General features: G+C 36.3%; 1 protein-coding gene across 1 annotated transcript in view; it reads left to right on the forward strand.

Annotated features, from left to right (window-relative positions):
- Nucleotides 1-13,215, forward strand: part of zbbx (zinc finger, B-box domain containing) — a 66,349-nt gene that overhangs the window by 13,084 nt on the left and 40,050 nt on the right. Inside the window, exons 4-7 of the mRNA XM_014012839.1 lie at nucleotides 3,765-3,855; nucleotides 4,461-4,512; nucleotides 4,871-4,983; nucleotides 7,758-7,853. Coding sequence (XP_013868293.1) covers nucleotides 3,765-3,855; nucleotides 4,461-4,512; nucleotides 4,871-4,983; nucleotides 7,758-7,853 — 352 coding nt within the window. The remainder of the gene's footprint in view (nucleotides 1-3,764; nucleotides 3,856-4,460; nucleotides 4,513-4,870; nucleotides 4,984-7,757; nucleotides 7,854-13,215) is intronic.

Consider the following 13,215-nt stretch of genomic DNA (forward strand, 5'->3'; position numbering starts at 1 on the left):
GGGGAACACAAAAATGACTCAGCCTGCAACTGAAAATATGGATGGAGGACCACAGTTTAGCTTGTTTTTACAGTCTTTATTTTACAGTTAAAGTATGTGTTTATCATATAAAGTCTAATGTTACAACTAATCGGGGATCCCTTTAATAACGCTACTTCTCTATTTTTATAATTTCATGTTTTGGTTTTTATGTGATTAATGCGGTTGTTTCTTAGACAGTGGATGATCTCACATGTGTTTCTCTCATTCCATCTCAAACCACATTTAACCTTACMAGTAATTAAATAGTTTATATACTTTTTAAAATGAGACTGAGCTATCCAATCATTACGGTGATGTTTGTAGAAATCCAGAATAAATTCAGTTCTTTGGCTACCTAAGAAGAAAACACCACTAGTAAAGAATATGAAGTTCCAACTGTTCAAGTAAATCTGGCGAGGGTGTCAGTGTCGCTCACTATAAAAGTAAAGGKACTGTCTTTAAAGTGGGTAATGAGGCTGAACCCAAGACTGTCAGAATGAATCCATCTTGGGAGATCAAGAWGACATAATGGACTAATGTACAGAAAATGCACTTCAGTTTCAGTGACACAGGAGAAACCTGCTWTGAGTGTCAGGCCAGCTTCTCTGGAGTCACTGAACACAAACCTGTGCTGAGTAACACCACCATACAAACATTTGTAAAAGGGAAAATACATTTCCCCACACTGACTTCAACTGTCTGTAACAGTGGATTTTAGTTATAAAACCACATCTATTCCAGTTTTTATATGAGTCCAACTAATCTACAGGAACATRATCTCTATTGTTGTCCACAGGCTATGAAAGACATGTTTTCTGGACATCAGCTTTGTCCTTTTATACCACCATCCTGTATAAGCTGATTGAAAAAAAGTAACTTTGTTTGGCTTCAGTGGTACCTAAGTAATTAAATTTCGGATGTTCTCAGTGATAAACCTATGATTATAAAGGTCATTGTGTTGTGTTGGAACTAGACACAGTGTGTATCTGATTATCTTGTCAGTTTAGCAGAGCTGGAACTCAATTTGAACTCGATGCATTTAAACTCAATCTAGTAGGCAATGACATGTCCCCATAAATAACTGTGTAACTTKTGCATTATTGTGAAACAATGGCAGCTTTGTCAATAGAAGAATTAGGAAGGAGCGTGTTCTCAGAGAGCACTCCAACCTGCTGTTACACAACAACACTTGGCTTATTATTTGATTTAAGAGCCTAGAGTCATTCTTATGGAACTCTGTTATGAACTGGCCCCAATTGGGGCTCACCCATCAGCATTTGTTCAAATAATAAACATCTGATATCRCGTTTTTAGTAGACAGCCAGGGGGCACAAATTCTATGACCCCTAGCTCTGAACATCCAATTAAAATGCTGGATTTCACACATTATGTTTGCATTCTTTTGGATCATGTGTAGCCATCTAGTGTTGGTTCTTGCTTTCTACCAAGACAAAAAAAAAGAATGATATAGATTTTTTAAATCTATATTGGACTATAATTTATAAACCACGCAGGTGACGGTCATTGCTCCATTGAACATAAATGATAGGGACAGGGCAAAGCACATACCTAGAAATAAAGATGACGCTGTTAATAGYACCATGTTTAAATAAAGTCTGCTATTTGGTCCAGACCAAACAAGTGGACCAAAGAACTTTTCCTGTTGTGAATACATCTTATGTRAGAGGATGCATGTGYTGCCATTTCTAGTGTGCCAGTTTGYRCTATTGGTTCATTTAAAATTGATARAAGTCCAATTGTATGCATCATAGAACAATTATTTGCTGCTAATAGGTGTTGAGTTTTGTGCTCCTCTTAATTTATCMTGCCGGAGACACCACTGCCCACCACACTGGGATTCCTTGTGGCTAAAGCCTTTCAGAGGGAGCTGTCTGACAGGTCAGGTATTTTAGTCATCTATGGGCCATGCGACAGCCTCATCCGTATGGTGCTCAGATATATCAAACTCCCCTACCCTGTGGCTTAATGTGATGCACAGCCACTCATTTCTTGACATCAGTTTTGATGTCGGACCACTTTTTTTCTTTCTTTCAGGCAAAGACCAGAATCGGAATCCTGCTGCGTTAACATTTGCTGATCACTGCCACTTCATTTTTTCCCCTTTTCCCCCCTAACTCTGGAATTATGACTACTACCAAAATCAATTTTACCGCTTGCCTCCACCTCTGACACTAGTACATCTATTTAACATTTAGTAAATTTTTTTGCCTTTCTCGATACGTTTGCCATGGTTAAGGCCCTGTCACACTATAAYGCTTTGGACAACTTATGCCAGTTTATAATAAATTTGATTATTTATGTGCCTACGCCTTTTTCAAATTTTATACATACACCAACTTTTAGCTTGAAAGTTGTACACTTTTTCATACACGAGGCCCCTGCTGTCATCATGTTACATCAATTCTTTATTTTATTTAATTTTATTTTTTGTTACATCAATTCATAAACGTAAGGATGCAAAAATATCAGCAACCTTCAAAACCTCCTCAACTTGCTTTTCTTCCAGCAACATCCTGAAACCAGGATTATATAATGTAGGCATTAACAAAAGCCTTTATACCTCCAACATTCACATTAAGTCCTATTCAGAAATCACCTGTGAGTTAATTAAGAAGCTGTATTTGGCAGAATTTTATAAAACTTTATAGCCATAAAAATCYAAACATGTTTTTGAACATTTAGTACTGACAAATTAAACAAATTTAATTAATACAAAACAAACAAAACATAAATAAATAAATAAAATTAGTTGAGTAAATCACAAGATAAAATATATTTGAAAGAAAACCAGTGTCACTGTGTGAACACACTGGTGTCAGGTGGTTAAAAAGATGGTTCAGTGTAATAAAGTTCTGCCTCTAAGGGTTGCTGCTTTTTACTTCTTGTCATGAAAATGGGAGCAAGCAGTGGTAGGCAGCACTAATCTAAAAATTAGTTCCACTAGCCCTAAAACACCAACTCAGATATTTAGGTCCCCTAATTCTAAAGCACTAATGCACTGAAAAATTTAGCAAAAGCTAATTCTAAAGCACTAAAATAACCCAGTCAACCCATGAACATTCTTCAACAGACATTAGTCACATATTGTCATGTTGCTCTGTAAAGACTTATCATTGACATTCCACAGCCATATTTTAATTAATATAATGTCACCTGGTGGATTAGTGACACACACATGAACAAAATGTGTGACAGTTTTCTCCCTCAGCTGTTAACATTAATGATGATCAATAATATTTAAAGACCTCAATTAGTGCTTCTAAATTTAGCCTATAAATTTAGCAAGTGCTAATCTACTAATAAATTGTAAAATTAGTAAAAGCCCTAAAGCAATAATCAGGAAATTAGTTCCTTTATTAGTGCTTTAGGGGAACTGTGCCCACCACTGGGAACAAGAATGTATTAGTGTTGGTGTTACACTAAAGTGTCATATCTCAAGTTATTGAAAATAATGTTTGTCTTTATAGCTAATGTTCATCTGAGTTGTTTCCTTTAAAAACTGTTTGTGAAATGTTATTTGTGAATTTGTGTTGCTATTTTAGATTAATGACAGATTTTGTTACATCCTCATGTTTGCAATATAAGTTGAATGTGAAATCCAACATTTGSAAATGCACAAGATTAATAAAACAAATGAACAAGTGCCACAGATGTAATCTGTTTTTATCTTTTTAAATCAAAATGCAATTATCTTTGTCTGTCTCTGTGTTTCTCTTTGTTAGACAGCGGAGATGGGCCTTTGAACAAAATGTCTCTTCAATCAGCAATTTTCTACCAAACAACTTTAAGAAAAACAAAGACAAGATGGAAAAAGTAATGTACATCTTTCTATACATTTTTGGATTTCTGTGTGATTTTTAATTTGTATGCATGTATGTGCCTTAACTTTTATATCATGTTGATGTAGTTTTATGTCAGTTTAAGACAGTTCAGAAGTTTTCATGATTTGGATGCATCACACATYCGCAGTTTGGACTATTTTGCGCATCAGACTTTGGACTGCAGTTACATCCTTCTCATTGATTTATTATCTAGAACACATTTTTAAAGTCTGTTGTACCCCAGYAAGGTGGTGGGAAATGGTCATAATGTAGAAAGAAAACCAAAACAACCTCATTGATTCAATTATCAAAATGCACCCATTCATAAAATGACACATAATCAAAAATAATAACATAAATACATGCATTCAGAAAGTCCCACAATGTGGTACACTGAATAAGTCTTCAGCTTGTTGACAGCTTTACAAACAAGAGCACTTAAGAGATTAGATTTTATTTCATAACAAATAAAGCGCAGCAAGGTAAACTTACGAAATATATGATATGAGCACATTTGTTCAAGGACATCCCACCAAATATACTTGAAGCATAAGCAAACATTTGCCTCTAATTTATTTCTATATTTCAACTTAATAGCTGTCAGCAGGCAAATTAAAGATCCGGGTGCTGAAGGACGAATCACTTACAGGTGAGAGGTTTACAACCACTACATGAACTTTAATTGTAAATTATTTGCAACATATAAATATGACACAGTTTTGCACAGAAAAATGATCTGACCCTACATTATTATTTTTTTTGTTTGCCTTGTTTATTTAATTTTTTACAAGAACTTCAATATTTGTACACAGCAACATCCTTCTACTGATTTTACAATCATAACTCCAGAGGCATGGGCTGTCTGTCTTAATGTTAAAATTGTTTTATATTTCCTTTTACGCTCTAAAAAGTGTATAGTTTTCCTCATGTTTGTGTTGAACCTGGCAGGCGGGTAGATACACAAGTATCCTCAAAATGTCAACAACAATGTGTTTGCTTAATTTTAGCTCCTTCTCAGGCGCAACCTCCACATTCTGTTCCTCACGTCGGTCTTGGGATGGCAAGTATAGGGAAACAAAAGGATAAATGTGGACATTGTGGAGTTAAGCCTGCTGGATATGTAAGCAAATACACTCAGCCATATAGAAAAATGAAGCGATTATTTAACTTTTCTGAGGAACATGTATTGTTGAAGGCATGGCAACATTTTGGATCATCAGGAGTCCACTAACATTTGAGTTATTTTGCCATTTCTTCAGACTGAGTTTGGATAAAAAGTTTATGCAAATTGACTTTAATCTGATTGCTGATTACTGCAAACCCACAAATATTTACATTTGGTAAAAAAAAGGCCAAAAAAATAAACAAAACAAAAACAATCCAGGTCTTAATTAACTTGAGCTGCCAGCATAATTAGMATTTTGAATTCTAACTTCTTTCTTGCTCTTTCTCTCTGTGTTCTTTCAACTTGGCTTTTTCTCCATTTGCTCATGATTTGATTTGATTTGTGCTTGTGTCTGTTTCTTGATCAATTTCTGCTTTTGTTTCCATTCTGCATCAGCTGTTGCCAGCCTCTGTCATTCACWTGCCCATTATTCTTTCACTTGTTTCCCTCTTGGTTATTAGACTTAGCCATTTTCTTTCCATTTGGCACCTTCTTTCTTCCCCTTCTCATTTTTTAAAATATTTCATACATCTAAACTGCCTTCCATTTTGCATTCCTTCTGTCATATTGTGTTTTTTCTTTGCTCTTCCTTCTCTGTATTGCTGTGCTCAGCTGTCCTCTCTGATAGTATATCTGAGTGTTTTTGTTTGCACTGATAACTGTTTAGCTGAATCCATTCATCGATACTCAGGACCCCTGAGGGCACCATTGTTTATTTTTCTTCGCTCCTCTTTCCACAACACAGGAAGAGGGATCACAGCCTAAAAATGTGTGTGTGAATAAGAAGAAACAAGGGGCTTTACTGTGTGTTTAAAATGAACTGTGTCAAACTGATGCATGCTTACTGACTGGTTGTTTCATAATGATTCCATCAGACTTTATTGAACTAGTATCCAGTATTTTTCTGCCACTTTTATCGTGGGATAAGTTATTTAAGTCCAGGTCAAGGGATGCATTTAAACTGTGTGGTTACATGTCGGACCGAGTGTGTTTCATGACAATAACACTGAACTGTCTATTGAAAGGCTGAAGGGCCTGATGCTCTCAGTTTTCTACAGTGAATGCCCTAATGTCACTGCTTATACTCATCTGGGCAAGCACATAAACTAAGTGCAGGCACTAATACACACATTTTAGAAAGTCCTTCTATCTTATAATGATAACAAGAAAGGGGTGTTTTTCAACTGTCTCTCCTGTTCTGTCTGAAACTGCACATAAGGGCACAAATGCTGACATACACTTTCAAATGTAARCACATAATCATATAGATTTTGCCTCATTTTAAATTAGAACTTGGACCTGGATATAATTGCACTTATACAAACACATTGCACGGTTTCTCAGTATCATATAGAAAAAGGAAAAAAAAAGAAAAAAGTTAAGATGTATTTCATCACTTTCTGCATTGTATAGAGAGTGCAGTAATATGCCGCTTGCTGCCTGATAGGGATGCCTCATCCCAAGGGAGTGGCTGTAATTTATCTCCAGGCTTGAGCGGGGAAATGAGGTCGTGCTTTATGGTAGACTATCAAACTACTGTGTCACRGCTGTAGATTTGCATGTGCATGCACGCACACACACACAAAGTGTGACACTTAGTGGAAATTGTATGAAGAAAGAATTACCACATCATTATCTATACTGTAAATACATTATTTGCAATAATAATAAAGAACTTCAAGGAGAAACTAAGATAAGCAAGTGTAAGAAAAAAATAAAGTACTTTGTGCATCTAATGATATAAATTTGTCCTGTTGGACCATTTTCATTTCAGCAATAATAATGTTTACTTTAGTATCTTATTTATCTCAATTATCTAATAAAATAGGCAATATATAAAGAGATTGAGAAATAATTACAGAACCCTACAAAAAGTTATTTAAGTGAATGTTTTAAGTCATTAGGCAAGTAAATAATTACTATTTCTTCTATTTTTCTCTCCCAGTGTACTGCTCTGTACTCTGACTTTGATTTGATAATTACGAGGAAACAATTTGGAAAAAAGAACAAAAACAGTAAATGATAAGCATTAAGTAAATAGTTTATTCAGTTTTTTTTTCTTTGAAAGGTTTAAAACTCAGGTCCTTTTTGTCCTTCTGACCCTTCATTGTTTCATCTCCACTCTTCTTTCTTTGCCTGTATTCGCTAACAACCTGGTCCAGACATATCTCCCAAAGCTGCTGATGCAAGGACTTTTTGTCCGCCACTAAGACTCTACAATTCTTTGCGATAGAAATGATAATGACTTCCCTTAAGAYGCATTCAGGACCACACATTCATATGAGGTGCACACATAGAAAACTAATGTGAAGGCTAAATTCAGGCACAACCACCTATGCATTTTCTTACTCATTCAAAAAACAAACAAAACAAAACAAAAAACACACACACTCAACATAAACATCTTGGCATTATCCTGCCAGAGAACCCATTTCAATATTCATTCTTTCTGTCAAAGTTTATATGCCAAGGATGAGGTTAGAGGACAGAGAGATATCCGGATTTAGGTTTAAATCTTAAACAGRGTTTTTCAGCTTTCCACTGCAGAAAGTTAAATGAATATGAACCTGCACAGTTTGCATACGTAGCATTTTTAAAGATTTTCTGCTCATGTGAATAMRGAAATGTTTATCTCCATCTCATTCRTACAGGCTGTCTGTCTGTCACACTCATGTACACACACCCCAGCGTGCAAACACAAATGGAAATTTTCCTCATCTTTGTTCTAGATGTGTTCGAAATGCACTGAAAACCACTGCACAGACTGCTCTTCCATGTGTCACCAGAAGGGGACACTGAAGCTCCACAGCGCYGTCCCCACTCAGGTGAGCAGTGTCACATGTGAATCAAGTTTATTCAATCTCTTAGTTTCTGTARTCTCATCCCTTCTTTAACAGATGCTTTATCTATAATTTAACAATTGTGTTCCCCTTTGGTTTTGATCATTCTTTCTCTGAAGGTTCTTYAAGTGTATCTTTAAAAGCAAAGCTAACCTTGCTGAGACATAAAAATAAAATAAATCAGATGCAGTAACTTTGCATATGATAACAGACATGAATGTAGTCATGCACACTCCTGCTTGCATCTTCATATAAACTTTGTTGACATGCACTCTACTTGTGAGCAGGTTTTATTTTTAACAGTGAAACACACACACAAAAAAAAACAGGAAGTATTAAAGAAACAGTAAAAGAATGAGGAACACACAAGACAGAACTGGTCTAAACTATCGAACTGGTACACTTTGGCTATATTAAAATAAAACAGAACCCCAACATATCTGCTTTTATGTTGATTGTAACTCATTTGATTTATTTTACACTCCCAAACAAAAAAGCTAAACACCCAGAAGGAATGGTCTGATTTGAATATAAATGGATACACATGCAGACCTGTGTTGGGTATATAAATGACTTGATTTGCAAGGAGCTGGTGCGTCTGCAACTGAGCAGTAATGGCGTCATCAGGCAGTTGCTAGAGCATCTGACAATCATTGAAACCTTGAAGGAAGGTCACCAGACACAGAGGAGACTTCATAGATGTTTCAGATACCATTACTAGCACTTGACAGGGTTTTATTGGGGTTGCATTGTGGGTTTGCAGGCTGGTTTTATTGTGCAGTTGGTCAGTATGTGGGATGTGTAGATGTCACAGTGACTGGATATTGGCACCAATTAGTACATGAGGGCACTCACACTTATCATGAAGGTGCATCTGGAGTACATTAGAAAGAAACCACTCAATGATGAATGTCTGAGGCAGCAGGAATTCAATGTGGAAGGTTATAAGATAAGCCCCTACATACCACAAACAGATTGAGGAAGTGGCTCATATCAGCAAATGCTACCGGGAGGAGAAATGGATTGAAAGACAGGATGTGAGATGCAGGCAATCAAAGCATATATGGATCAGCATAAGTGGCTGCAATAATGTATAAGCCAGGATGCTGTGCGACTTCCAGTTCCAGTCTGACAGGCAGATGATGGCTAACCAACCAGACATTGTGTTGGTCAACACGAAACAGAAGAAGGCAGTGATGGTAGATGTAGTARTTCCAAGCAACTGTAACTTCAAGAAGAGCTACGTATAAGAAGCTTGAGCAATGTCAAGGAAAACATTCCTCTGAGATTTAGGTCTATATTGACTTGATGGCAGCATGCTGTTGATGCCAATTTGTCATTTGCACATTGATAATGTAAGTCTCCAGTTCCTCTACATTTCAAACGTGATTGTTTGGATTGAAATCTGGTGATTGTGGCGGCAGCTGGAGATCAGACATTTTTCATGTTTTAGTTTCCTTGTGTTAGTTTATTATAATGCAGTTACAGTACTTTTGGGTGTCTTGTGTTTTATTTTAGTTGTACTGTATTCCCTTTCAATGTGTTTGTATTTCAGCCAAAAGTTTGTTGTCTTGAATTACATATCTATCCTGCACTAGCGGCAAACAATTTCCTGACCACTGGTACTCATTTTGTGGTTGGATGTTGCTTTATTAATATACAGTATTTTTTGTTTATTTTCTTGGTTGGGTTCTCTTTTCAATTCTTTTTTTTTTCATACTCATTGGGTTGACACGCAAAATTACGTTTAGTAGCCAGCATGCCACGCCAAAGCCATGCACTTGGACAAAGAGAAAAAGACTGCACCAAAAGGCTCCATGAAACCATAGCAGACAGCTCTCTTACACTCTGTGTCTTTCCAGTGTTCGTCTTGATTTCTATCCTCACTTTAGCCACTAGTAATGCAAAACTGTGTATTTTGGCAGGATAAAAAGACTGGGGATTATGCTCATGCAGCTGACGCAGGCATATCTCCCTCACTCCCATCCTAATCCTGTTTGATTTTCTTTGGAAAGTATGATGGAGGAAGAGGCAAAAAGAAAACAAAAAGAAAATTAATTTCATCATTATGATGAGTGGAGGCTTTCTTCTTTACCTCATCAGCTTGTGTGTTCAGCCTTTCACTCACAAACACCCACACACAGAACTGGTTCAATTAAAGTTCAGTAATTAAGTCATTCTTTGTATTAGGTTGAAACCATATGGAGAAACAAATGAGTGTGGTATGTTAGGGAATAACAAAACATCAACAGATCATATTTAACAGTGCAGAATTGTTCAAATTGTCTTTTAATTGAGCCTAATTTTAATATTATGCCGTTGTTCTTCTTGCATTGTTTTGACTATCATTTGCAATTMGTTACTTTTTTAGTACCTTAACAATAATATAACTTTTAATTTTTTTTTCAAAATATYATACTACTGTAACAATGTCGTTTCTAGTATGTGGAGCCCCAAAATATAAAATTAAACATAAACAAAAGGATATATCTGCAAGCAGTTATTTTCTGGTGCTGTGTATGTGAAAAGCKCAGAGCCCAAAAAGCACAAAGCACATCCTTGCAACACTTCTATTTTAAAGCATTTAAAAGTAGTTGTAATTTACAGTTTTTAACCTTGAAATGGCAAAKAGACTACTGGTTAACAACTGGAACTAATTTTAGTGGAAGTTGCCCCATTCAGATGACGCACCAATATGTTTCAATTTACATGTTCATAACATCTGAATGTAAAAACAGCAGGTTTATTACAGCAGAACCAGATTTTAGCCAATGGTAGGCATGATTTGATTTGCTAAATATCAGATTTGTTTTTCTTTTATCTCATTCATATGAGGGGCTGTGGTAGCTCAGTGGTCAGTGCCACGTTTAAAATCCCGAGGCTGCAGGTTTGAGTCCAGGTTGTGTCAGGAAGGACATCTGGCGTGAAGCATTTGCCAAATCTATCATGCAAGTTTGCTCCCTGTGGYGACCACTGCAGAAGGGAGCAGGCGAACAAGAAAAAACAAATCTCATGACTTTTCAGTCAAGGTCAAATAAAAAATGTTTGTGAAGGCAAATGTTAGCAGATGATTTGATTCATCTATACTTKTTGCAGGATAACGACACCATGTTTATATAACACTGTGCTTTTTTGAGAAGCTGCACACAAGAAAACCAAAAAGGTTGTTTGAAGAAGGAAAATTGTGACCTTGATTTGAAAACAAAAGTTTAAAAGCACATCTGTTCACATACGTCTGTGCATATAGTCATTTTGTTTGATWTCTGGATTGTATGATTTAGAAGTTTGAATACATTACAATTACACCAACACAAAGAGGAGCTTTAGATGCTGTTAGATGATCTGACAAGCTCTTTGTTTTAGAGACTCAAAGGCCTTCAGTTTTCATCAAAGTGCACCTGTAAACACAACTGGAAAGTGGTCTGAAAAAGAAGAAAARCAAGCAATTTTCTGTTTGTTCTGTCTGTCTGCTTTTTGATGCAGACATTTGCCATTAGATGGTCTTAAGAATAGAAAGTCATTTTGACAGATGTGTGGGATTTTTTGAACCTGAAGATTTGATTTCAAAATAAATGTCATAACCACAAGAAAGTTTTGTGGTTATATAATAAATTCAAACCATAATACTTAATTAACTGCATTTTCACAGCTGCAATTAATGTGTCAGATTAAGCAYAAGTCTCAGTCTTTGCCTAATTAGAAAATTACAATTATTGTATTTATGCATGTAAAATGTGACTTAAGTAAAATGTGCCCCTTCTATTTTTTTGAGCCTAAAAATCACAGCATATCCTARCATATAATAATGCTTCCACTAATTTTATTCAGACCTCAAGATTTTCAGCCTTTGTTGTGTACCCGCTGGAAGGAAAACAAATTATTTTATGGGGACACTTGTGGGTGTGTTAAGAGGAGCAGTGCAAGATTCTACATGTTGCTGAAAATGGTGTGGTGCCARAAGCCAGTTGTTAAATTAGCAAGATGGACATCTTTGAGGAGCAGCTCTTTTGGTCCWAGTGAGCACTAGAWYTTCTTTTGTGCAGGAGAAAATATWTGACCRTGCAGWCACAATTAGGGATGGGAAATYGTCCCTATTTTCAGATCATAAGATCATGGTCACTGGCTATCGCCGATAGATGATCCAATCAGTTGATAAGGCATGCACAGTTACGTTGTTAAAAAAAAAAAAAAACAGAAAAAAAACAAAAAACAAGCAGGTCTGCTTATTATGAGCAACATTTTTTTTTTCTTCTTTCTGAAGTTGCTTGTGAATTCCGTGAGTCGCAGGTTGCGGTTTTGGGCTTATTTTTTAACGTGAGTTGCTTATTTTGTGCTTGTCTTTCTTTCCGAATGACTTCGCACATACCTTAGTTCCTGAGACACCCCGCGCCAGGAAACCCCTCCTGCTGCAGCATATGTCACTGCATGGGATTTCTCTATGGGTGGAGTCCAATGCGGAAAAAAAAAGTCAGAGACTCGTCACTCGACGTTGTTTATCCACAAACTGGTCCAGGATTAAGCTCAAAAGTTTTTATTAGTCAGATTTTACCATGAAAATCGTCTGTTTTATCCCCTTTTATGGGTTTTGGCCGTTTGACTTTCTTTATAAATCGCTGCTTCCTGGTAGTCGGCTCTGGAACGAGTCACTTTTTTTCTTTCTTTTTTTCATGCGAGTGGTTGAAGCAAACACAGCGTCTGAGCGCTTTCAGCACAAACAAACACTCTCACAAACTTCTGACCTAGTAGGCTATGTGTTCTTATGTGGAGGGGGATGAAAARTTCAATCTGTGGGTTCCGGCACACTTCAAACACACACACACCAGAGCCCAGAGTGACGGGGAAAAGCAGGGGTGAGGCAGTGCTCTCCAGTCCGATTTGGAACTGGTTAAAGTTATTTGTTCAAATGTATGATTGCCATGGATTATTCGTTTTGCAACTAAACATAATAATATAGCAGTATTTGGGTCACTTGTGGCGCACCAAAGCGAGAAGATGACGAGAAGAGAAACGCGAAGAGGAACTACGCATGTTGGCGTCGACTCCGAGAAAAAAAAAGAGACGCAGCACTGTRTAATAAATATTTTATTCCCTCATTTGCACAGATCACTAGTGCTGTACCAAACGATTATTTTCTAATCGATTAATCTAACGATTATTTTTTCAATTAATCGATTATTCTAACAACAAATCTATAAGTTATTCTGATGTGAGTGCACTGGAAATTTAAAATGTTTTCATCAAATTAACAAGAACAGTTCTTTAATATTTTCTGTAATAGCTTTTCATGGACACAAAATATGCACTCTAGAGTCAATTCTTTAACAAAAAAAAGAAAAGATTTAACATC

Source organism: Austrofundulus limnaeus, unplaced genomic scaffold (genome assembly GCF_001266775.1).
Source record: "Austrofundulus limnaeus strain Quisiro unplaced genomic scaffold, Austrofundulus_limnaeus-1.0 Scaffold95, whole genome shotgun sequence".
NCBI lineage: Eukaryota > Metazoa > Chordata > Actinopteri > Cyprinodontiformes > Rivulidae > Austrofundulus > Austrofundulus limnaeus.